The sequence below is a fragment of the Alexandromys fortis genome, unplaced genomic scaffold (assembly GCF_014885135.2).
Source record: "Alexandromys fortis isolate MF-2015 unplaced genomic scaffold, M_Fortis_MF-2015_v1.1 scaffold_55, whole genome shotgun sequence".
Taxonomy (NCBI): domain Eukaryota; kingdom Metazoa; phylum Chordata; class Mammalia; order Rodentia; family Cricetidae; genus Alexandromys; species Alexandromys fortis.
This window is the reverse complement of record NW_026067936.1, coordinates 2567487-2593135: the sequence shown is the minus strand read 5'-3', so window position 1 is coordinate 2593135 and position 25649 is coordinate 2567487. Positions and strand designations below refer to the sequence as shown.

The following is a 25649-nucleotide window of genomic DNA, read 5'->3' as shown; positions in this document are numbered from 1 at the left end:
TTCAGACTGGCCTCTGCTACATAAGATTATGAAAAATAAATAAATAAATATGAAAAAATAAAAGCTGAACAAATGGGAACACGCAAACTTTCAGAACGTTCACTTTCCAAAGGTGGCTTGGTCACCCCCCGCCAGGAACTAAAGTCTCCCCAAACCTGCAATGCTTACCTTATTTAACAGCTACTTTAGAATATATTTTAAATGTTGAGATTTCTACACAAACCAGTAATAAGCGACAACATTAAGAAACCAATTTCTTTAGTGAAATTCAGATTCCATATGACGATTCCAGCAGCCTTCCAACCTTTAACCCTGCAGAAGAAATATGTTTCCCTTCCCAAGGCTGTCCCTTCTGCTACCGGGACCTCACAAACTCCTCTAGGCAGTTTCAGAGTTTGAGTGGACAGAGGGACAGAGGAAAAACCATCGAAGCGATGTCACTAGTGACTCCGAGATGGGTTATCAAGCCGACTATCAGACGTTACTAACGCAGTTTCGGCCCCTGTAGTACAGACGCCCCCTAAACTAAGTCCAACCTACAAGTCACTTCACGTGCTACCGTGAAGGACGCGAGCCGTTCCCAGAATTTGAGAGCTCATTGGATGGTTGTAGCGTCACTCGGAGTGACGCCACAGGGCGAGGCGCAGGAGGCGGGACCATTGAGACTAGGCTTCCGGCCCCTCTAGTTTGGGGGCGGGGAGGAATTGGGAAGGTAGGGTTTGGGGCCCCCATCATCCCACAGGCAGCTCGCGCTCCCTCCCGCATCACCCCTCAGCTCCCCACCCGGCCCGTCAGATTTGGCGCCCAGCTGACATTCGCCCCTTCCGTGTACCTAACCCCACTCCAGCAATCCCCAAACCCACAACAGTACGCCCCACATCCTCTGAGGCCGCCGGCCGAGAGCCGAGGGCGCCTTTTGCACCGGTGCGGCAAGCGCGGGGTGCAGAGGTCCTCGTAGCGCTGGGCTTGGGGCTCCCCGAAACGCCGGGCCGATTGCCTGGGAGTGGCCCGTAGCCACCCGCGATCCAGGGCTGGGAAGCCTCCGCGGCGGGCCTGGCCCCCCTCCGGAGGAGCGCTAACCGCGGTGGGGCTGGTTTCCGAGGTGCTGAGCCGGGTTCGCGATGGTAGCCTTGGGATTAAGGTTTCCACGGGATCGGGGGCGGAGTGGGGGAGAGTTATAGGGGGAACCTCCTCTCGGCGCGATTGCGAGAGAGCAGAGTTGCTGCCAGTAGCTGAAAAGCGGCTCAGGGTGGAGAACGGTTTTAGTTACAGGTACTGAATCCCGAGATTCAGTAACACTTGGATGGGATCCGTTTTCATCTGCATTTGAACCATTAGAGGTACCTTGTGCAATGGTACCTATCTCTAATGATGTGTAACCTCGCATGACATGGGTGAATACTTCTTTAGACTTTAGGGTTGATTGTAGCTTGACCAAACAATGTGGGAAACGGACCGAAAATGAATGCAGGATGTTTACTCTCTGTATTTTCTGGTTACAGATAAAGATGTCTTTCTTCTTTTAACCGTCGCAGCAGATAACTAGACACTATTGACCAGAAATAAAAAAAGCCTTTGGAGGCCATGTCGTCTTCACGAGCACCTTCTTAGAACCAACCCTTTTCTGTGTTTTGGGATCGCAAATGTACCGTTTTCACATGCAGAGCTACTACCGTGACTGTTTCCATGAGCTTGGAGGAACTTTTGCACTTTGAATGCTCAAATTTCCACTTGCATTAGTTTAACAAAACTGAATTCTGCTTTTTAATTGATGCCTTTTTAAAATACTAAATTATTCACTTCTTTTGCCTAGGTCTCTTTATTGGCTAGTTAAAACAAAAAATAAATATGGCCATCTACAGTTATAATTCACTCTTAGCTATGTTGTGGACAAGGTAAGGTTCAGAATTTCCCACAGATATGTATATGAATTCATGCATCTCTATGGAAAATAATGTGTGTAAAAGGATTGGCTTCTGGCCAGATGTGGTGACATGCACCTTTAATCCCAGCACTCAGGAAGCAGAGGCAGGCTGATCTCTGTGAGTTTGAGGCCAGCCAGGACTATCTATTGAGACCCTGTCTCAAAAAAAGAGAAAAGAAACCAGCAAAAGGTTTGACAGAGTTCACCAAACCTCGCTGAATTTTAAATACATCCTTTGGGAGCTCATAGTTAGATTTACACTGCTTTAAAGCAGTTCTGTAGATGTGTTATAGAAGGAAAATCGATGCACTAGTTCAGAGTGGCATTTCTGTTATGGAATATTACATGAGGACCTCAGTTCTAGGAGGAGAACAGCTCACGAAGAAGCTCAGGCCAGGGCTCTTGTCTCTTGTCACTTACATATGTGTTCAGAATACTACTGAAAACTCCCCATGTGCTGCATTCATTGTGTATTTTCCCTTTTGGCCATTTAAAGAGTATATTTATTGTTATGTTTCAAAACATTTGATTAAAGATTAGGGGAAAGACATCTTTTAGCCAAAAACAAAACCAACCAACTCTTTGTCAATAGCTTTTTTTTCCTTTTTTTTTTTTTTCTGTTGTTGTTTTGCAAGACAAGACAGGATTTCACTTTGTAGCTCTGGCTGTCCTGGAACTCACTCTGTAGACCAGGGTGGCCTCGAACTCACAGAGATCCACCTGCTTCTGCCTCCCCAGTGCTGGGATTAAAGTGACGCGGCACTCTATGACTGGCTAGATGCCTGTAGCTTTATTTGGATGTTTTTTGTTCTTAAGATCTTATGTTCTGGTTTAACTTCAGTATTGTTTGGGGTGCTCAATTCTAATTCGTACTTTTAAGTGCTCTTGAGAGATTTTTAGGGAATTTATGTTTCATCACTTTGAGGGAGTCCACAGATACAAGGGCAAAGCAATGTTACATAATTGGCTAGTCCTCGCAGGGGCTATGAAGTTACTTCATTAAAACATTCTTTGTTATCCCTAAAGTAGCTAATAGCAAAGTCAAATCATCTGCTTTATGAGAGTAGATAGGGACAGTACTATCAAACATCATCCCTGGCAGAAATATGTTTTCAAATAGATTTTTTTTTCAAATAAGATGTTTTAAGTTTTTTGTTATTTAATTCCTGGGGAGAGCATACCCCTGGCACCCTTTTGGTGATTACAGGACAACTTGTAGGAGTCAGTTCTATTCTTCCAGCTAACCAGGGTTCGACACCCTTGGGCTATCTCACTGGCCCCTAGATATTTAAAATAATAGTTACAGAATTTCTAACTTGCTATAGCAAATCACCATTCTATTAATATTTTTCTAAGGATATGTTTAATAATTGAGCACAGTTCAGCTGTTTAAGAAGTTCTATGGGTTGAGGTACAGCTCAGTGGTTGAACACTTGGCCTAGTATAGGTGAACTACTTTTGGTTGTTAGCACTGTCTTCTTAGTGACACACACCTTTAATCCAGCACTTAGAAGGCAGAGGCAGGCAGATCTCTATGCACTCAGGACCAGCCTGGTCTACAGAGCAAGTTCGAGGACAGGCTCAAAAGCTACACAGAGAAACCCTGTCTCGAAAAAACTGAAAACAAGCAAACAAAAAAAGAACCAAAGTTGTATCTCTGGCTGAGGAGTAGGGGTTGGAGTTCAATGATACAGTACATTCTTAGGAAGTGTAAGGTCCTAGGTTAATGCCCAGGAACACGCAAGTATACACACACATACAATTACATTCCGATCATTAGTAAACATCAGTTGGGGACAGGCTTATTGTTTTTTGTTTGTAATGATACATCTCACTGAAAGAATACTGTTCTCTTTTCCAGATTGCCCAGCCATTTTCTCTATCCTTCCTGCTCCCATTCCCTATCACTTGCGTTTCTCCACTTGCCAGATTCTCATTTTCGGACGACCTATGGAAGCAGGAAGTACTCCTGTCCCAGTCTACCAAGCACTCAAGCCCACCCTTTACGAGCTAGACTCACACAAAAGCTACACACAACGTGCTGGCTACAGAATATCCCTGGTAAACCTCAGCCGGAGCAAACCCCAGTAAAACCTAAGCCAGCGAGCCCTCAGCCTCCCAGAGAAGTGGAGACAGAGACTGCAGAAGAAAGGCAAAAAATTTTGTCCTTTAGACAAAAAATCATGCACGAACTCAAATATTATTACAATGGATTCTACTTACTTTGGATCGACACCAAAGTTGCTGCCAGAATAGTTTGGAGGCTACTGCATGGACAGGTGCTATCGAGACGAGAGAGGCGAAGGGTAGGCAAGAATCCTATTTGAAATGGAAAACGCAAAAGTAAAACTTCACCGTAAAAATCCTTAGGTGACTTCCTGATGATACTCGAAGCCCTGGGTTTGATGCAGAGTGCTCCCCACCCTAAGATGGAAATTATAGCTACTGATCAGAAACCAAAGCTTCGTGCCATGCCAGGGTTCCTCCTTGAGAATCGGAGCAAGCCCTCCCAGCCCAGAGAGCTTGTTTTGATCTCGTCTTACCTTGTCTTCAACTGGCTAGAATATCTGCCTACAGAGTTGTGAGGTTTTTAGGATTCCATTTTTATTATTTTAAGGTGTGTAAAAGTGTGTGTCTGCTTGTGGGCATGTGCATGCAAGTACAGGTGTTTGCAGAAGCCACAGGCATCTGCTCCCCTGGAGCAATGGTGAGCCACCTGACGTGGATGCTGGGAACCGAACTCATGTCCTCTGGAAGAACAGCAAGTGCTCTTACCTGCTGAGCCATCTCTCCAGCTAATTCTGTGTGGCTTTTTTTTTTTTAACTCTTCAAGGATTTGAGAGGCTTGAAATTTTTGTATATTAGAAATATAAGCCAGGCTGTGGTGGCGCACACCTTTAATCCCAGCACATTGGAGGCAGAGGCAGAAGGATGAGTCCCAGGACAGGGCTACATAGAGAAACCCTGTCTCGTAAGACAACCTAATCCTAACCTAATATTAATGTTGTTAATATATTAAATATATATACATATATATGCATTTTAAAAACCAATTTTAAAGCCAAGTGCATTGGAACATACTATTAATCTTGGGTACTGGGAACACTAAGGGGGGAGGATCAGTTAAGTCCAGGACTCTTAAGATCGGCCTGGACAGCATAGTAAACCCCTCCTCTCAAGAAGGAAAAATTAATTTTAACTAATACTGTGTTATCAAAATGTGGAACCTTAAGAGATGCCACTAATGCATATTGATTGTCATAGGTTTCTCCAAGGGTAGCCCATAAACACTACTTCAGAGCTTCATTGAAGGAAAGACTTGACCTTTCCAGTTGTAGAAAACCTTAGTTTTTTACGCGCTTTGAATACCAAGGCAGGCTGTGTTCTGCTGGACGTTCTTGCTTGGTTTGGGCATGTCCTGGATGTGTAATATTGCTCATGCATTTGTCTCTTTAGCTTTTGAGAACTTGCGCTGATGTCTTCCGCTTGGTTCCATTTATGGTGTTCATAATTGTACCTTTTATGGAATTCTTGATACCAGTGTTTCTGAAGCTCTTCCCAGACATGTTGCCATCAACTTTTGAAAGTGAATCCAAAAAGGTATACAGGATTTTAAAACCTTTTTTAAAAAATGAATAGACTTTAGTTTTTAGAGCAGTTTTGTAGGTTTCCAGGAAAACGGGCAGAAAGTACAGACTTGCCATGGACCACACCCTTTTCCCATGGGCTGTGTCGTTGTGGCGCACGTTGTAACTGAGGAACTGATGTTAATACGTCATACGCTGTTATTAATGAAAGCCCGTGCTTGACACTGGGGCTCACGCGTTGTGGTATGCAGCTCTGTCAGCTCCGTAGCACTGGCCTGCCCACCGTCACAGTGTCGTGAGGAGTAAGTAGCCTCGCCATCTGAAACTCAGAGTCCCCTACCTGTTTGTACCTACTGTGTTTCTCTGAGTCTGGCAACTGCAGATGTTTTCACTCTGCAGTTTTGCCTTTTCCAGAATGCCATGTCCTTTGAATCACACACTGTGAAGCCTTTCCAGACTGGATTCTTCCACTTAGCAGTATGCGTTTACAGTTCTTGCACAAGGGACTAGAGATGGCTCAGTGGTTAAGAGCACTCTCTGCCCTTGGCAGAGGAACCTGCTTCAGTTCTCAGCACCATGTAGCATCTCACAATTTCCTATAACTCCATATTTGAAGATCCAATGCAGAAAAAGTTAATAATGAAGTTCTATGAAAATATTTTAATTCTATTTATGAATGTAAAAGTGCTTTTTAAATCCATTCATCTTTTAGAAATTGAGTGGTTCTAATTTGGGCAGGTATAAGTAAAAATGCTATGAATATTTGTGTTCAGGTTTTTTTTTTTTTTAACTTGAGCAAGAGTGATTGCACACAGTAACACTGTATCTAGCGTTGTAAAAATTTGCTGAACGGTTTTCCAGAGCAGCCCTGCATTCTGCCTTCCACCCAAGCATGCCGTTTCCTGTCTTCCCCAGTGTTTGACACTGTACTTTGGATATTAACCATTCTAATAGGTGTGTAGCGGATAGCTGCTTTGGCATTGCTAAAACTTCTTTGAGGTGATGTATGTTTTGTTGTTGTTTTGTTTTGTTTTGTTTGGCTTTTTGAGACAGGGTTTCTCTGTATATCTCAGGTCGGCCTCCTCGAACTCACAGAGTTCCACCTGTCTCTGCCTTCCTGAGTGCGCCACTACCACCTGGTTGAGGGAATGTATGTTTATTTTGCCCACCATTAATGTGTGTGTGTGTGTGTGTGTGTGTGTGTGGTGTGGATAGGCACTTTATAGAGAGTTCTGATATCTATAGATTAGACAGACAGACAGACAGACAGATACATAGATAATCAGCTCTGAGACTTTGTGTCTCTCACTTAAAGCCCACAGCTCACTGATTTGGTTAGTATAGCTGGCCAGTTTGCTCCTGTGTCCCATAGAGCAGGACTGCAGGCAGGTGGAACTCTGGTCCCCATGCCTGAGTGAGCAAGCACTTTACCCACTGAGCCATCTCCAAAGCTCCTTTTTGCCCACTTTGTAATTGGGTATTTTGTTTCTATTGTTTTGAGTTCTCTGTGTATTATATACAAGTCCTTTATCAAATATATACTTTGTAAATATTTTCTCCTAGTCTGTGCCTTATTTTTCCCCCCATTCCTGGAAATGGCTCTAGCATTTTTTCCCCTTTCCATTGCTGTGAATGGATCCCAGGTCTTTGCCAGTGATAGGGAAATGTGGTTCACTCTCAATGGTCATGCCTTTGGAGCTACAGCTGGCAGCTGGTTCACAAACCCAAGGTCACTTAGATTGTACGTGTATAGGTGTTTGGACTGCATGTATGTCTGTGCATCACGTGCTTGACTGGTACCTGAGGAGGCTAGAAGAGGGCATTGGACCTCCTGGAACTGGAGTTACAGAGGGTAATGTAGGTGCTAGGAACTGAACCCGGGTCCTCTGGAAATTGGTGCTTTTAACTCCTGAGCCATTTCATCAGCCCCAAGTTAAACTTTTCTACTACTTTTTTTCTAGGATTGTTATAGTTTTGTATTTTGTCTTTGCTTGTACAATCCAGTCTGTTTTATTATGAAAATTTGATAATATGAAAGTGTGTAATATCGGTATCAGGATTTTTATATGTAAATATTTAATTTTCTTATTACTGTTTATTGAATGTTCTATCTCTACTATATTTTATTAATTTGTTTGTTTTGGTTATTTTTGAGACAGGGTTTCCCTATGTAGCTCTGACTGTCCTGGAACTCACTCTGTAGACCAGGCTGTCCTGTAAATTCACAGAGATCCTCCTGCCTCTGCCTCCCAAGTCCTGGGATTAAAGGTGTGCATCATTACACTCTGTTTTTATTTTAACTGCTAGAAAGAGAGAGAGAGGAGAAAGAGATGGAGACAGAAAGGAAGGAAGGGAGCTGTAAGTTCAGTGTCAACCTGGTTTACATATTGAGTTCCAAAAAATAAAAAATAATAAAGGAGCTGAAGAGATAGCTCAGAGTTTAAGAGCACTGGCTGCTCTTGCAGTGGCCCAGGTTCAATTCCCAGCACCCATATGGTGGCTCACAACCATCCGTAACTCCAGTTCCAGGGGATCCAATGCCTTCTGCCTCTGTGGACAGACATACATACATGCAGGCAAAATAACCATAAAATAATAATAAATATCCTTAAAGGTTTATTTTAAATAATAAAGAAGACAAACATCTACTGTTATTTATTTAATGAGCCTAGGTGTGGTTTATCCTCAGTACTTGTGAGAGGTAAACTAGGGAAGGTGTCTTAGTGACTGCAAAGGGGTTGGGCTAGAAAAGAAGTCCGTCTGTCCGTCCATCCTTTCCCCCCCACCCCGCCACTGTGTCTCTACTAGACAGTGTCATAAAGCACTCCTAGGGGACAATAAATCTGTCCATCTGTAAGACTGGAAAATGCTATGTAAAAAACAAGAAAATGTTTCATGGAAGGAATTTTGGAGCTGAGGTTCAGAGAAAGGGTGAAAGTTTACCACCATCTGTAGCTCTGGGAGAAGGCTGGACAAGGATTCAGTAGCGGGAGACAGACAAAAGGAATGTCAGGCTGGAAAGCATCGCCCACGCTCAGGAATTTGAACTTTGCCTTTGACTGCGGTGAAGAGAAGCTAGAACTTGAAGTGGTAATGGGAGACATGATTAGCTCTGTATTTTAGGAAAGTAATTTTGCCGGCAGAAGGACTGAACGGGACAGAGCCAGGAGAAGGAAATAGGCAGAACTGAAATCATGAGGCTGACAATAAGAATAGAGACTGGAAGATAGATCTGAGATAAAGTTCGTTTTTCCTGCTTGTGTTTTGTTTTGTTTTGTTTTGTTTGAGACAGGGTCATCTCCATGCAGCCCTGGCTGGCCTAGAACTCCTTATATAGAACAAACTGACCTTAAACTCCCAGAGATCCGCCTGCCTCTGGCTCCTGAGTGCTGGGATCAAAGGTGTGCACCACCACATCTGGCTCCTTTTTTTTTTTTTTTTTTCTTTTAGTGATATTAGGAATAGACTTCAGGGCCTCGTGGGTGCTTGGCAAGCATTCTACCACTGAGCTATGCCCCTAGACTTTAATTTGCGATTAAAGTGGAAAATCAAACTATAATGTTTAACTGCCTGAAGATGGTTTAATTTACTTAAACTCTAGCTGGATGCCCTTTGCAAGCTGCGAGAACTGCAGGCCTTAATTTACTTACATTTAAAATAATCAGGATCTGGAAACAACCCCCAGCATTCTAATGATAATGTTCTTGAAAGAGTGACTTCACTATATCCGCTTCTGTCTCCCCTGTGCCCAGCATTTTGACCATGGTTATTTCAAAAATAACCACTGTATTTCTGATGACGAATGAGGATTTGCAACTACTAGGCAACAGTGTCTAAAGAATGTACATTAAGGAGCTGGAGAGGTGGCTCAGCAGTTAGCGAGCACTGGCTGCTCTTCCAGAGGTCCTGAGTTCAATTTCCAGCAACCATATGGTGGCTCACAACCATCTGTGATGAGGTCTGGCCTGCAGGCAGACATACAGGCAGAACACTATATACATAACAAATAAATAAATCTATTAAAAAATGTACGTTAAATCAGGCATGGTGGTGCACACCTTTAATTTCAGCACTCAAGTAGCAGAGGCAGGTGGATTTTTATGTGTTTGAGGCCAGCCTGGTCTACATAGTGAGTTCTGGGACAGTCAGGGATCTGTAGAGACCCGGTCTCAAACAGAACAAAACAACAACAAACAATAACAAAAAGAATGTATATTTAATTCTCTTCTGTATGGTACTTTTTTTTCAAATCTATTACAGCACACAGTGCATTGCATATTTTCTATTTAAACTGTAAAGATGATTAGCATGGAGTTAGTTTCCTTGTAGAGCAAAATCTGGAGCCATCTTCCAGAGTCTGGCTTAAGTAGCAACCTAGGTGAGGTTAGGAGGTGGTGACTTATCTAATAAGAGAGCCTTTCATTGGGACTTACAATCATTGCTTTAATGAGAATTAAATGCAAGATTAAGGAGACAGTTTAAGTGGAAGCCCCTTTACAGTGGTTGGGTTCTTACAAACTTAACCGGGCCTGCTAACAGTGTTACTGTGATGTGTGTGGTGGGGGTGCCCAGTAGCAGGGAGGAGGTTATTTCTCTCGTCACTGCCAACCTGCACTTGTGATTAACTTTTTCCTCTTCTCTTAAGGAAGAAAAACAAAGAAAAAAGATGGCGGCAAAATTGGAAATAGCAAAATTCCTTCAAGAGACAATGACAGAAATGGCGAAGAGAAACCGAGCCAAGTTGGGAGATGCCTCTTCCCAGCTTTTCTCCTATGTAAAACAGGTGTCAGGGGCTCGCAGTAGGCCAGCGACTTCTGGGCTGGAGTTACAGAAGAAGCGTGTCCTCGTGGATCATCGAGAGTGTTCAGTCTTTGAAATGCCACATATCTAAATTATAAATATACACTTTAAACACTTAGAGTAGTTTGCAAAACAGCAGCAGCAAAGGCCACCTTAAAGTGATCATCATGGAAAGAAAGATCAGTATAAACTTTAGAAATACTTAAGATTTTTCTAGTCACTGAGTTTGATTCTAAGAAGAGCTTTGTTGGGGGGTGGGGCTAGACTAGGCATTGAACCTGGCATGCACGCACGCCAGGTGCCGGGTTCCCACTGAGCCACAGTTCCCCACTAGACCTTTTTTTTATTCCCAATGAACCACCCATACAATATATAAAGTCTCTAACTGCTTTGCCATCTCCCTCAAATAGTCTACTAGGAGGTTTATGTAAAATAGGAAACACCTTTTAATTGCCCTTTGTCCCATTGCCCAGGTCCAGACAGGCCACAAGCCCAGCACTAAAGAGATAGTTCGCTTCTCTAAACTCTTTGAGGATCAGTTAGCCCTGGAACACTTGGATCGACCCCAGCTGGTTGCCCTGTGCAAGCTGCTGGAGCTGCAGGCCTTCGGAACGAACAACTTGCTCCGCTTCCAGCTCCTGATGACACTGAAGTCTATAAAAGCAGATGACGAAGTAAGAGCCTCAGCCCAGCAACGGGGGTCCGGAGGCATCTGGGGGTACCTTTGTGAAATGCGCTGTTTGCTGTTGGGCCTGTCATAGAAGTATTCTGGCAGAATGAATGTTTTAAAAAAGCCATCGCTATGACAAGTTCCAGTTTCACTACTCATTTCAGTGTTTGTTTGTTGTATCAGGATCTGTCTTCCAGAAAAGGCTGTCGTAGGCAGCGAGTAATCTGGATGGATTACTGGGACTAATCTAAAGTAGTTAGCACCCGCTGGGAAGGAAATATCAGCTCTGGTTTCTTGGCAGCATTCTACCCTCACACACCACACACACACACACACACACACACACACACACACACACACACACACACCTCTATTCTCCTGCACAGGAACTGGTGCCAAAGTTAATATTCTGCTGGGTGAGTTAGTCTGGTTAAAACAACAAGGTGGCAGAGCACCATGGTAGGAGGAAAACCAAGGCAAGCCAGCTTGCAGCAGGCACCATTTGGGGTATAACTCCTAATTAGGCTCCTTTAAAACGTGGAAAGAATGTTTGTTGAATCGAAATCAGCTGCTGTCTTAGTCTGCCGGGAGCAGGTTTCCCAAAGCAGAGACGACACGAGCACGTTGCCCTATTAGACTTCGGGTGTTGCTTTCAGAACTCTGGTGTAAACAGTACTGATCCCAGAAGAACTGTAGTTTTGGGTCACATGTGGGCCAGAGGACTCAGCTCATCCTGGGCTGGTGACAGGGAGACAGCACTGAGACTCGTGGCAAATGGTGTGCGAAAGCTTTTTTCGGCAGAATAGAGCCGGGCCGTGGTGGTGCACTCCTTTAACCCCAGCACTCAGGAGGCAGAGGCAGGCGATTTCTGTGAGTTCGAGGTCAGCCTGGTCTACAGAATGGGTTCCAGGACAGCCAAGGGCTACACAGAGAAACCCAGTCTTAAAAAGCCAAAATAAATAAATAAATAAATAAATAAATAAATAAATAAATAAATAAATAAATAAAATGGCTGGAGCAAGATGGCAAGGGCTGCTTTTCAATTCCCAGCAACCACAGTGGCTCACAACCATCTGTAATGAGATCTGGTGCCCTCTTCTGGCCTGTAGGCATACATACAGGCAGAATATTGTATACATAATAAATAAATCTTTAAAAAGGAAAAGTAGATGTTACAACCAGGCAAAATCCAAACCAAGACAGGAAGTACTCTACTGATAAAATGTTGGGGGTGGATATATAAGTATCTTATTGCTGCCCATCAGCACCACCCTTGCCTCTCAACCGCTACCTTTCTGGTCTGCAGCAGTCAGTGTTGGGGGCAAAGGGCCAAAGCATCAGATTTGGGGGTTCTGTCCATTTTTCTGAAATACAGGCATTGAGTAAAACTGAAAGCCAAAGATCTAACACTGTTCTCCACGTCTTGCAGATAATCGCCACAGAAGGGGTGAAGGCTCTGAGTGTGTCAGAGCTCCAGTCCGCCTGCCGGGCCCGAGGGATGCGATCACTGGGCCTCACGGAGGAGCAACTGCGGCAGCAACTCACAGAGGCAAGCAGCACGGCAGCCCTCCCCACTTCACGGCAGCCCTCCCCACTTCACGTGCTGATTTCTGCTTTGCAGGCTGGATTAGCCAGCGGTCCGTTGCCTTGACAACATGCATCCGAAGGCGCGAGATTTGTGTTGGCTCCCGGCTTCCAAGCTTTCAGCCAGCAGTTGCTTGGTCCCATTTCTCTGGTTCTTTGCCAGCACAGTTTACCTTACAAAACTGCACAGCAGAGATGTCCTGTTCATTTTACAGTGGTCAAGAAGCAGAGAAAGACAAGCACGCCTCTAATCCCAGCTCTTGGGAGATAGCTGCAGGCAGGTCTCTGTGAGTTAGAGGCTATGAAATGAGACCCTGTTTTGTTATTGTTGTTTGGTTCTTTAAAAAGGCAAAGGAAAAGGAGACAAGGTCCTCTAGTTCCCTTCAGAACCCTTCAGTTCCCTTCAGGCCGTGAGGCCTCACCCCTTAAAAGCAGCACCATAGTTTGGTGAGCAGGTTTTGAGCACATGGAACTTGGAGAACCATTTCAGGTCCAAACAGTTAAACCACCATACCTAACTGGCTTTATGTCACCAAGCAGTTAGACATGCCCTAAAGAGGTTTGTTTGTTTCCCCCTTGGACAGGGACAGGGAACCACACAGTCTTCTATAATGCTATTACAAACTCCATGGTTAGAAATGATCACAGAGCAACCCAAGGGTCACAAGTGCAGGCTGTATTGCCTTCTGGAGTCTCTGGGGAATAATCCATTCCCACATGCCTTCAGTTTGTTGGCTGAGCCATGTTCCCTGCAGCTGTAGGCAGGAAGAAGTTCTTGTTTCCTCCCTGGCTGCCAGCCCACCTACTCTCGGCGCCAAGAGGCCACCTGTAGCATTCACCTCTTGGTCCCCTCTTCCATCGGCAAAACCTGCCATGTGCCGGACGGCTCATGCTTCAAATCTTGCACTCATTTTGGGCCTCCAGGTCTAGCCCCCCTGATCTTATCTCAGAGTAGACTGACTTGGGACCTCAATTCCATCTGTAAAATCCCTTCATAAAGCATCTAGACCAGTGGTTCTCAACCTTTCTAAAGCTGCTATCCTTTGCTACAGTTCCTCAGGTTGTGGTGAGCCCCGCCCCCACCCCCAATATACCATTCTTTGGTTGCTACTTGATAACTAATTTTGCTACTGTTAAGAATTTTAATGTAGATATGTGTCTTCCCATGGCCTTAGGTGACCCCTGTCACCTAAGAGTTATTCAATCCCCAAGGGGGTCATGACCCACAAGTTGGGAACCACTGGTCTAGACTGATGTTTGAATAACTGGAGGTGTGTGTATCTGGGAGATGTTGGTGCCGACTTGGAATTTGCCTCCACCAAATTTCTTGTCAAAAATTCCCCTACAAAGGGTCATCATTATCAGCCTGTGCAGGGTCCAGACCTTGTCCAGGAGCCCACTTTGACTGCTTTTTCCTCTTGTGCTCCAAATCAGTACACAGTGTTGGCTTTGGTAGTAGATGTCTGTACCACCCATCAGAGAGCACACTTGGGTTCTGACAGCAGCAACACACTTGAAAACCAAGGAACAGCTTCTGTGGGGTCCTCAGTGTTACCAGTGTAAAAACCACCATGACATGTGAAGATTATTTGGGGACAGGAGCCATGTCAGGTAGCTATTCTCCTCTTACACATTACACTAGCTATAGCTGGAAGATGAACATTTGTAGAGGGTGATCCCAGTGCACGGGAAGCTGAGGCAGAAGGAGTGCCATTAGTTGAGACAAGCTTGGGCTGTGCAGTAAGTTTTAGGACAGCCTGAGCTTCAGAGTAAGACCCTGTTTCAAGAAAACATAAGATATTTAAAATGATAAACATGTGAACGATCTTGTAACAAAGACACAGTTCACATCAGTGAAGTCCAGACTTTGTTAGAGCTTGGATAGAAGGGCACTTCTGCACTGCTAGTTGAAAAATAAAAACTCCATGAAGACAAACTGCATCATCTTTTAAAATTTAAAAACACATACACTGCCTAGCTTGGTAGATGATACCTGTAATGCTAGCATTCAGGAAGCTGAAGTATGGGGATCACCAAGAGTTCAAGGCCAGCCTGAGCCGTAGAGGGCAGGATGTCCTGAGAACAACAGACACATGGAGGCCAGAAGCATCTGATAATCTCCTGGAGCTGCACGCAGTTAGAGACAGCTGTGAGCCGCCTGGTGTGGGTGCTGAGGACTGAACCTAGGTTCTCTGTAGGAGCAGTACACACTCTGCTGGAGCAGTGCGCACTCTGCGGGAGCAGTTGGCATTCTGCAGGAGCAGTAAGCACTCTATTTTATTCTGTTTGTTTAGAGACAGGATCTCACTATGTAACACTTGCTAGAACAATGTAGACCAGGTTGCCCTTGAGCTCAGAGATCCACCTGCCTCTACTTCCTGAGTGCTGGGATTAAAGGCATTTACTACCATCATCCTTGCAGTACCATTTTTAATTAATAGAATTATCCCAAAGGTAAATAGGATTATCAAGTAAAACATGACATTTACATACAATGGAAACCTGTCCAAATATTTCAGGGGGCATTACTGCATCAACTGACAAGAATCAAGGTATTTCCTACGGTATTTCAGTGGGGATAAGAAGCAAAGGATGGAAAAGGCTGACAAGATGGCTCATCTGGCAGAAGCCTGACACCTGAGTTCCAGTTCCAGAATCAACAGCAGAAGGACACAATGCCTTCCAAAAGTTGTCCTCTGACCTTCATACTCGGACCCACACTTATACATCTCTCTCTCTCTCTCTCTCTCTCTCTCTCTCTCTCTCTCTCTCTCTCTCTCTCACACACACACACACACACACACACACAAAAGCAAAGTACAAAACAGTATTGTGTCACTGTTGTGTGTTGATTTTACAAAACAGTTGCACCCCAGTGGCCCATGCCTGAACCCCAGCACTTAGGAGTCTTGTGCCTAGAGCATCCCAAGTGAAGAGGCCTGGGCTACAAAGCAAAAATAAAATAAAGAACAACAGCAAACAAAAAACTTGGCCAATTTGATGCTTCAAAACCTTCATTCTAATGTTGATTTCTTTGGTTAACAGGTGGTTAATCACTTTGAGATAGGCTCTTACCAGGTAACTCAGGCTGGCCTTGAACTCAGCTTCTTGCCTCAGCCTCCCAAGTCTAGATTGCAGGATTCCCTGGCTTCTGGTGTCTTCTTTGATACCATCTTTCTCCTTAGAGAAGATCTGTAGCGATTTGGATTGGGAATTGGCTGGCGAGTTTAAGTGACCAGCAGTTGCTAGGTACTTGCCCAGGGACAGAAGCCAGGAGGCTGGTGTTTTCATCCTTGGGCCACAGGTTACCAGTGTGCTTGGGATGAGGTCCGGGAGGGAAGCAGATGACCATAGGTCCTCTGGCTACTACAGTCTCTGACTCCGTGTCTTGTTATCGTCCACTCTCTAGTGGCTGGACCTCCACCTGAAGGAGAACGTCCCCCCTTCTCTTTTGCTCCTGTCACGTACCTTCTACCTGATAGATGTGAAGCCAAAGCCTATTGAACTGCCACCAGATATAGAGGTCAGTGAACTCATGCTGAACCTGGATTGCCATCCCACAGGCCTCTCCGGAGACCAGTGTCTTCAAGTCAGAGCAGGCAGGACTTTAGGAACATTAGTATTCTTCATTAACAGCCCTGTATTCTTCTCCTTTTAAACTAATGGTTCCTTTTCTTTCCTATCTATTTCATTTGTTCAACTGTCTATAAATTTTCAAGTCAACAAGAGTTTAGAATGTTAACTTTTTGTCTCTTCATTCAGCTCATTAGTCTTTTTTTTTTTTTTTTTACTTGTAGTTTTCTCATTTGTTTTGGTTTTTTGAGACAGGGTTTCTCTGTATAGCCCTGGCTGTCCTTGAACTGACTCTGAAGACCAGGCTGGCCTTGAACTCAGAGATCTACTCTTGCCTCTGCCTCCTTAGTGCTGGAATTAAAGGCCTACACCACCACCACTTTTTTTTTTCTGTAGCTTTGGAGCCTATCGTGGAACTAAACTTGTAGACCAGACTGACCTCGAACTCACAGAGATCCGCCTGCCTCTGCCTCCCTCCCGAGTGCTGGAACTAAAGGCATGTGCCACCAGTGCCCTGCTTACTTTTTTTTCTTTTAAGACAGGGTCTAACTATGTAGCCCTGGCTGGCCTAGAACTAAGTATTTTAAATCCTAGAATCTAAATAGTGTGCAAGTTTTGTGTATAGGATGCTCAAAATCCAAATACTAACTTACTATTGCAGGACTATATTCCATGTAAGTCAAGAAAGGCTAGTAAAGGGAAATGAGCTTGAACTAAAAAAAAAAAAAAAAAAAAAAAGAAAAGAAAAAGAAAAAGAAAGGCTTAGTCTACCAGGCATGGTAGCACATGCCTTTAATCCCAGCACTTGGGAGGCAAAGGCAGAGGAATCTCTGAGTTCAAGACCAGCCTGGTCTATATAGTAAGTTCCAGGTTAATCTTCACAGTGAGATGCATCTCAAAAACAACAAAATAAAGAAAGCTGTAGTCAGTCACATACCTTTAATCACAGCAGGGTGAGTTCTAAGTCGACAGATCTACACAGTGAGACCCTGTCTGCCTCTGTCTCTGACATACTCACGTATGTGCACGCACACGCATACACACACACGCACACACACAGAGGAAGGCAAATGGCTTCAAGGCACATATTGCTTTAGAAGAGCTTCTGGGCAGGACAGTTTACACTGACGTAATGTTTCCCCAGGCCCCAAAGTCAAACCTTGTCGTGACGTCATCTACTTCCCCTGAGTCACAAGAGAATGCTGTAGATCCTGCGCCTCAACTAAAGGGAACTAAGGTTAGCTACTTTCTACTTGATTAAACTGAAAACAACTTTTTTCAATGTTAATTTTCTTTTCCTCCAAACAAGATCTGACTGAGTCAGATTCCCGATCCTTTGCTTCAGCCTCCCAGGGGCTGAGATGACAGACATGCCCACCCAGCCAATTCTCTGCGTTTTTAATCCTCCTAATGCAACAGAAACCATCATATTCAATATAGTACTACTTGGTAATAAAGAACATCTATTATGCTGTTTAATCTGTTTCTAAAAATAATTCCAATGGGACTAGGTGTGGAGCTCATTGGTAAAGGCTTGTGGGAAACGTGAAACCACAACCCCATCCCCAGCACTGCCAAAAGTACTTCTTTAAATCAACATTTTAATTACATATAAATTTTAGATTTTTTGCCTTTCAAAAGCTACATAATATAAAGTAGTTAAGAGTTCCTGCTATTCACGGTGGATGCTCATGTGTGCTGTATTAAACCACTGATCTCTCATTTCTGATGTTTAAGGATGAAGAATTTGCGCAACTGCCCCCAGAAGCATCCCCACACACAACACCATCAGCAGCAGCCATTTCCAAAGAAGCAGTAAGTAATCCAGAGAGACCTCTCCCCTAGTTATCTGTAAAAGCACGGAGACGCCAGAACCATAAGTACCATAAAACATCGCACGTTCTTCCTGTCAAACAGGAAGCTGTAGGCTAGACTCTAGTCATCTCATAATTGCTACCTTTTACCTCAGTTGTCCAAAAGAAGAGGAAAAAAACTCCAAACAAACAACCCCCACCAATGCAACGGTGGAGCAGGGCCTAAGCATGTGAAGTCTAGAAGCTAATTACAATATAGGCAGGCCCTTTTATTGTTTTTTTTTTTGTTTTTTAATGTGCTAAATAAAATAGTTATCACATGTCATAGAGCTGCCACAGGCTTCTGATGTCAGGAAATACTAGCAAGAAAGCAATTAAAGTTTCAGCAAAATGCATGTAAGTAAGATATTTCTGTGCCCCTTCTCCCGTTTGGGGGAACAGTGGGAAGGTCACTTAGTGGAGGGGAGACTGTGACAGTCCCCTGTAGGACAGTCTGACCTGCAGCTGGGTCCCAAGACCCATGCTGTGTGTCTTCACCTTTATGACCAAACAACCAACACCTGACTTTGTGGCCGCTGTCTAATTGTGGTTCTCTGGGGTGTGTGTGTGTGTGTGTGTGTGTGTGTGTGTGTGTGTGTGTGTGTGAAGGAATCTCACTCTAGAGTTCAGGCTTTCCTGGAATTCGGGTCAGTTCTCCTACCTTGCCAGCCTTGAGGCGGATTACAAGCATGATCCGCACACTGAGCCTGGCTTGTGGCCATTAGTTTGGTTAAGAAGGTGAAAGGGGATGGGATACTGATGAATTTACAGTGGCTAAAGTCCTGTTTTGTACCTAGATCCTCCAGGCCAAAGCCCAGAAGACCTCACAGAACAGCAAGGCTGATTCAAAAGGAGCCTAAGGACCCCTTGGAGCTGGGACTCACTCTCTCCAGCCACTGTTCCCCCAGCAGTGACATCCGTCCGTGAAGGAATTCTAGCTAAGCCTGTCTGGCGTGAGATAAAGGATCAGCCATTAAGTCGTTGGAGGCTCCGTGACCATTCCAGATGTGTGAGCAGTGACACCAGGCCATTTAGAGAAGCTATTTCTGTTGTATAATTGTCATCCTCCCAGACTTTGCATAAAACCCACTCCCACATGTTTTTGAATGGCTTCCTGTTTGTGTGCACTCGGAGGGGGGCAGTGCTAGGGAGTAACTCAGGGCCCTGTGGTTTCTAGGTAACCACTTGCTGGACTGTATCCCTTGCCCTGCCCTTTTCCTTTTTAGATTTTGAGGTAAGGTCTAAATTGCCCAGGCCAGCCTTGGATTTTAAGCCCCACCCCACCCCTATTTCCCAAGTGGTCTTTCCCAAGTGGATTACAGCCCAGTTGGTTCAGACCTTTTAAGAGGAAATGTATTCCATAATGGAGCTTGGCAACTTGGATTCCTCTGCCTCCTGGGGGTGGAATCCCTAGTCAGAACATGGAGATTGCCAAAACCACTTTTTAGAGCACCTGGCCAACCTTTGCAGAGGGACTCCCCAGTGGAACCGTGCGCAAGCACCCAGGGTCCCAGTAAGGTGAAACAGAATAGTGGCGCTGGAGCCATGGCTCAGTGGCTAAGACCAGTTGCTCCATTCGAATCACCCTCATGATGGTTTACGGCCATTTCTAACTCCAGTTCCACAGGATCCATCACCCTCTTCTGAATTCCACAGGTACCAGTCATGCATGTGATGCACACACATAAATACACAAGCAAAACACTCATACACATAAAAATAAATCTGAAGGAAAAAGATGAGCTAGCCGGGCAGTGGTGCCACACACCTTTAATCCCAGCACTGGGGAAGCAGAGGCAGGTGGATCTCTGTAAGTCCATCCAGCCTGGTCTACAGAGTGAGTTCCAGGACAGCCAGAGCTACATAAGGAAGACCCTATCTCGAAAAAAACCAAACAACAAACAAGAGAGACATCCTGTGTCTACAGAGGCTGCAGGAATCTGGGAGGCGGACACTATTCTAACACATAATTAATCTTAACCATTTGTTCTGCGTGTTTTTTCCCCCGGTCAGCCTGTCAGAGGCTGGTAGTAAGCTCTCATACAGTCCCTTTGCTACTCAGTAACAAGCAGTAAGTCAGGTATTTAGGCTTAGGGTTTTTGATTGATAGGCAGCCAGCCAAGAGCATCTTCCTTTGGTTGTGGAGAGGTGAAAAGGGAAAGGCCTCTCAGCTCTTGCACAGCAAAGCTAGGGTTGCTTACTATGGAATTAAAAGTTAGAGGGGAGCACAGCCTGGCATCAAGTAAATAAGAAATGCCAACTCATGTGTAGTTGCCTCTCAGCAGGCAAAAGGGGATCAGTTGAACCTAGTCACGGTGGGTTCCAGGTGTGTTTCTCCCCCTCCCCCGTTTTGCTTTTTGTTTTTGGTCTCACTTTGGCCTAGAACTCGCTATATAGAGTAGGCTGGCCTTGAACTTAAGAGATCCATAGCCTCTGCCCTTGAGTTCTGATATTAAAGGCGTGCACTACCAGATCTGCTCTCTTGTCATTTTGCTGTTTCATTTGTGGGTTTTTTTTGTTTTGTTTTTCGAGACAAGTTTTCTCTGTGTGACCCTGGCTGCCTGAAACTCTCTCTGTAGACCAGGCTGACCTAGATCTCAGCGATTCACCTGCCTCTGCCTCTCAAGTGATGGGATTAAAGGCTTGTGCCACCTGGGCATTTTTTGTTTGTTTTGAGACAGTTTCATGTAGCCCAAACTGGCCTGGAATTTACTATGTAGCTTTACCTGTTTTTGCTACCTTCTAGGCTAGTAATATACTGACACATCTCTCTACCCATTTTCACAGAAACAGTGTTTCTGTTTATAGCATTTGGGGTATGTGACCACCTCAGACTGAAACCTCACTGGTGGTGCTCTGGCCACTGATTAGTAACCACAGTTGCAGATCCCAAGGATGGCAGGCCATCCCCATAGATAGTTCCAATGCTAGGAAGCACATAACCAGCCTCTGAGGGCCAGCTCCAGCACTTCACTGGTTTGCAGTACGGCCTTTAAATGCATCTGGGGAGCAGTATGGTGAAGACGATTCTGAACACTGTCACATGTCCAATGAGGAAGCTGGTTCCAGAGCCCTTCATAACTTCAGTGCTCTTGTTTCATTTTCTTTTAGACAGGGTCTCACTGTGCATTCTTAGCAGGACTTGAACTCACAATGTAGACCAGGCTGGCCTATGAACTCAGATTTGCTTGCTTCTGCCCTCTTGAGTGCTGGGATTAAAGGTGTGTGCCACCAGGACCAGCCAACCTCAGGGCTCTGGCCGGTCGTCTTGGTTTCTACCAGCTGAATGGCTGGAAGGCCAGGCCACATTGCTTCAAAGACTTTTTTCTCCCTCACTGTTCTCTGCCCTCCTGCAGATGTAGGTTGCCTGGCTCCACCAGCGGTTAGTAATCTCACTGGGTATAATTTTAGGCCCTCTCTAACACACACCTGGAGTGACATTAGCCACGACTCACATCAACACAGAATTCTGCCATAATAGTTGTTGGTGGCATTTAATAGTATCACCCTGCACTTGTATCAAGTCTAATTCTGCACACACCATATTGGTCATGTCCAGACCTTTAGAATGCTAAACCCAGGTCAAAGGTTTCCAGAGCAAACTGGCCTATGACCTAATACTGTGTGTGTGTGTGGGGGGGGGGAGATAGGGAGGAGGATTATAGCTTGCTGGCTCCACCCAGTGGCAGCTGATAAACACAGAGACTTCATTACTATTAAGGCAGATTTCCTACTTCATCTGTGTTCAATCTTACTTACCTGAAATCAATATATTACATTAGCAGAGCCAAGGGACTGATGATCTCTAGCCTGTGGCAATTAGAAAAGATGGAAAGGCAGTATTGATTGACGCCGTGGCCATATTTTAACCCTTGGGAAACCAGACAGATGCAATACTTTGATAGCACATCTTCATTATACAAGCTGGGTTCCCTTTCCCAGGAGACTCAATCTGGTCATCGAAGTAAAATAGCCATTTCATTTTCTCTCAGGTCAATTTCACTATCTTTTATTGGATAGCCATCCCTGCCTCGGGGGATATTTGTGGGCAATTTGAATAGTAACAGCAAGGACCTCAGTGCTTATAGCTCCTAGCACTTTTCCTTGAGTCATCCAAAAGCCCTTTGTAGAATCTCCCGCCCAGTCACAGAATACTGAATCAAATAGAGCCGAGGCAGAAATTATGCTCACTATTTTAACAAGAAAAATGAGTTTGAGCTGAAATTTATCCCCTGGCCCTCTTCGCCAAATTACACCTTCTTTCTGCATACCCCCCCCTAAAAAAAACACTTGTAATATTCTGACAGTTACATGTTTACAGAGAGAAACAATGATAAGAACTCTATGATGACGACCAAAACCACAGCTACCAAACTGCCCCGCTCAGAATGTATTTAAAGAAGCAGCCCTACTTACTACAGGATGAAAGCATATTGAACGGGTTTGTATTCAGCAGTGTTCCAGCAAGGATCACTGCGTACCGCCGGTTTGAATAAGGTGCCAAGGAACCACTTGAAGAGGACAAAAGCCACCAGCAGGTGGCAGGAGTAAGCTGACCCAAACCAAAGAGATTGTGTTTCCCTTTCCTGAAGGATGGGTGGGGTTTGTACAGGGAAAAAAAAAAAAAAAAACTATAAGGAAGCCAAGATCAGGAACAGTCCCAACAAATACAACCTAGCAACAGGGACCCAGGCACAGGAGGATTGTATGGGAGAGAAAAATAGAGAGTAGACTGGAAAGGACAAGACTAGCTTCGGGTGACAATTTTTCTACCCACACAGGGTTTGGGGTGAGTTTCTGTACCGTTAGTTGGTTCGCTCTACCGTTGGCTGGTCTCATCCCCCTCTTAGGAAATAAGCTCGTAGTCTCGGTTCTCTGCCCTCAGTACTTTTGTCTTCTTACCCCCGCCTTTCCCAAAGCATCTGAGATAGAAGGGTTGGCTGGGAGGTCACAGGAAATAGGGAAAGCACACAGTGCCAACAGCTCATGGCCCCTTAGTCCCTGTTTCCCTCCTTTTCAGGGGGCATCTGCTCCCTTTTCACACGCCCAGGATAAAAATGAAGCAGCAGCAATTTTTATTGAGGGACCTAAACTGAAAATAGGTTTAAAACATAATTTAAAAAAATAAAACAGCAAAAGTAGCAAAAAATATATGACCTTTTAAAAAACATTTTCCTTTTTTTTTGTTGTTTTTTTGTTTTTTGTTTTTAATATATAGCAACGGATGCCTCCCAGCCACCAGGAGCATCTCACCCAATGGGTAAATCTCTAGTAACGACCCTTTTAAAAAGACATGTAAATATATACTCAGATTTATACACTTTGTGTTTTCTTCATAGCTATGTACAAAGCCCCGAGTCTAGGGCTCAGCCCCAGGGCCACATCACTGCTCCCAATCTCTGCCTCACCGTCTTCCGGTACCAGGTATTTGGTCAGCAAAGCAAATTAGTATTGGAATTAAGAAGCCACTGGTACCAACCATCTGGGGCAGAGGTTGCTCTCAGTGAAGGCCTGAACAGAAACAAACCCCACTGCTTCAGAGCCCCAAGGCTGCTGCCACCAGAACACAGGAGGCTGTAGTGGGTCAACCAGAAGACTCAGTGAGCTCTTGCTCGCAGGCCGGTTCCACTTGCTTCCGCTCCCCGGGCCTCCAAGGAGTGCCAAGCAGCAGGGTGGGTCTTGGTCCAACACCTAGGAAGGAGGAAGCGGCTACCAGCCGGTACCTGCCTCTTGGCTCCTCTCCCACACAGCAGGTTGAGAAGAGGAAGAGAGAGCTCTTGGGGGTGATGATGGGATAGGCCACCCGGGAAGGCCTCAGTTACACACTGGCTCCTGCCAGCAGCAAGGGAGAAGGGAAAGGCAGCGTGTCCAGCAGGGGATTACAGATGAGGGACACAGGTCACGACGGAACTGGGGAAAGGCCGGGGAAGGTTGGCAGTCAGCGCCGTTTGAGTCCACCATTGGCAAGCTGGGTCGGGTGTCGGGGCAGACAGGGTTCTTCAGGTAACGGCTCATGAGAGAAGACAGAGTCCTCCCCCGAAGAGCAGGTAGAACTCCGTGTGTCGGGAAAGCTGGGAGAGTACTGGTCCAGCGGCATTGACAGGTCCAGATACTCCTGGGATGGGAGGAAAGGATTGGTGGCACATGGCACACAGACCTTCCCACGGCCGTGTCCCCTTAGGTGCCTGCGCATGCCACGATGCCCCAAGGTCCAGCTCTACCTGGTTGGAGGTCAAGGCCACAATGCGGTCCAGGTCTTCCACCAGCTGTTTGAAAGTAGGCCTCTGAGAGGGCACTGCGTGCCAGCAATCCCGCATCATCATGTACCTGACGCAGGATGGGGAGGTCAGAGAGGGAGGACAACAGCAGAGAGGGGTCAGGGGGGCTACTCCCTCATAACGACAGCTCCCGTCACCTGCCCGCCATGCTCCCACTTCCATCAGAGTCTGAGGACCTCAGGACCCTCCCATGAGCCGCTACCTAAGGAACCTTCTCCGCTCCGACATCCGACTGAGCTCGCCAAGGGCGGACTCAAAGGGCTCTGACTACCAACAGCCCCTCCCCCAGCCTTCCCCCAATTCCTGCTTACAGCTCATTGGTACAGTTAGTGGGCTTGTCCATCCGATGACCCTCCTTCAGCAGCTTGAAAAGTTCTTCCACAGGCACACCAGGGTATGGGGAGCCGCCCAGAGTGAAGATTTCCCACAAGAGTACCCCAAAAGACCACCTACAGGAGAGCACGGTGCCACTGTGACTCCCAGCACTGGGCTAGGATGCCCTAGGGGTCCCTTCCCGTGTCTTCCTGAGAAGTCAGCACAGCAGGTGCTCATCCTGAACCTCTCCTGCCCCAACACAGGCCTTGAGTTCAGGGGGCAGGGCACAGGAGACAAGGGGGGGGCAGTAAGGGCCATGCAAAGAAAGCTGGAACACGTTCACGGGACAAGACAATGCCCCCCCCACCCCAACTCTCAATGATGGAGAGTCTCATCAGTCTAGAGACTCAGGACCGCTAGTATGCTTTCCCCAACACAGCCCATGTAATTGTGTATTTCAAACTTACACGTCACTCTGGTGGGTGTAGATCCGGTCAAACAATGCCTCAGGTGCCATCCACTTCACAGGCAGCCGGCCCTGCAAGCAGCGGTGTGTGCGTGGGGGAGGGGGAATGACACACAGAGGACTCACGGGATGCACTGACAATGATGGATGAGGGGGGGAGGTGGCGGGCGGGCGGAGCAGGGCATGGACAGGTGGGGCCCAGGGCACGGAGGGCATATCTTCAGCCCACCCTACAGCACTTTTTCTTAGATCACACCCCCCCACACACGAGAGTACAGCAGAGGGTACAGCAAAAGCCTGGCAGCGTGGGGCCCAGGCGATGCCAAGCCAGAAACTTACATTGGTGGTTTTTTTATAGTAGTCGATATGGTGAATGTCTCGGGCTAGGCCAAAGTCTGCGATCTTCATTACATTGTCCTCTGTCACCAGGACATTCCTAGCAGCCAGGTCTCGGTGTATGCACTAAACAGAGGGAAGGAGTGACAGAGAGGGGGGTGACAACCTTGAACCATGCTTGCCACAGTCACCTAGCCCCCTCTACTCTGGCGCTTACTGTGCAGTAGGCAGCAGACCACTTTACCTCACAGGTCTGCCCACAC

General features: G+C 45.8%; 2 protein-coding genes across 9 annotated transcripts in view; one reads left to right on the top strand and one right to left on the bottom strand.

Moving 5' to 3' along the window:
• Positions 1-642: 642 nt before the first annotated feature.
• Positions 643-19088, top strand: Letm2 (leucine zipper and EF-hand containing transmembrane protein 2). 8 transcript variants are annotated; one of them, XM_050146775.1, is made up of 11 exons: positions 643-712; positions 1503-1895; positions 3786-4230; positions 5381-5524; positions 10157-10294; positions 10785-10985; positions 12411-12530; positions 15975-16088; positions 17283-17375; positions 17876-17953; positions 18789-19088. In XM_050146775.1, exons 2-11 carry the CDS (start codon positions 1849-1851, stop codon positions 18849-18851), a joined length of 1443 nt encoding a protein of 480 aa, XP_050002732.1. In that variant the 5' UTR covers positions 643-712; positions 1503-1848; the 3' UTR covers positions 18852-19088. The 8 variants fall into 8 exon arrangements, with proteins under 8 accessions (XP_050002732.1, XP_050002730.1, XP_050002729.1 ...); XM_050146773.1 differs by lacking the exon at positions 643-712 and adding an exon at positions 720-1102; XM_050146772.1 differs by lacking the exon at positions 643-712 and adding an exon at positions 720-1124.
• Positions 19089-23043: 3955 nt separating this feature from the next.
• Fgfr1 (fibroblast growth factor receptor 1) overlaps positions 23044-25649 on the bottom strand; it is a 53293-nt gene continuing 50687 nt past the window's right edge. Inside the window, 5 exon segments of the mRNA XM_050146764.1 lie at positions 23044-24106; positions 24213-24318; positions 24581-24718; positions 25052-25122; positions 25390-25512. Coding sequence (XP_050002721.1) covers positions 23930-24106; positions 24213-24318; positions 24581-24718; positions 25052-25122; positions 25390-25512 — 615 coding nt within the window. The 3' untranslated portion in view covers positions 23044-23929.

Excerpts from the sequence above, each read along its gene's own strand:
- Letm2 (XM_050146775.1), top strand. The coding sequence starts at position 1,849 with ATGGCCATCTACAGTTATAATTCACTCTTAGCTATGTTGTGGACAAG. Across the intron at positions 4,231-5,380 it reads CGAGACGAGAGAGGCGAAGG|CTTTTGAGAACTTGCGCTGA; the intron begins GTAGGCAAGAAT and ends TTGTCTCTTTAG. Across the intron at positions 12,531-15,974 it reads TGCGGCAGCAACTCACAGAG|TGGCTGGACCTCCACCTGAA; the intron begins GCAAGCAGCACG and ends TCCACTCTCTAG.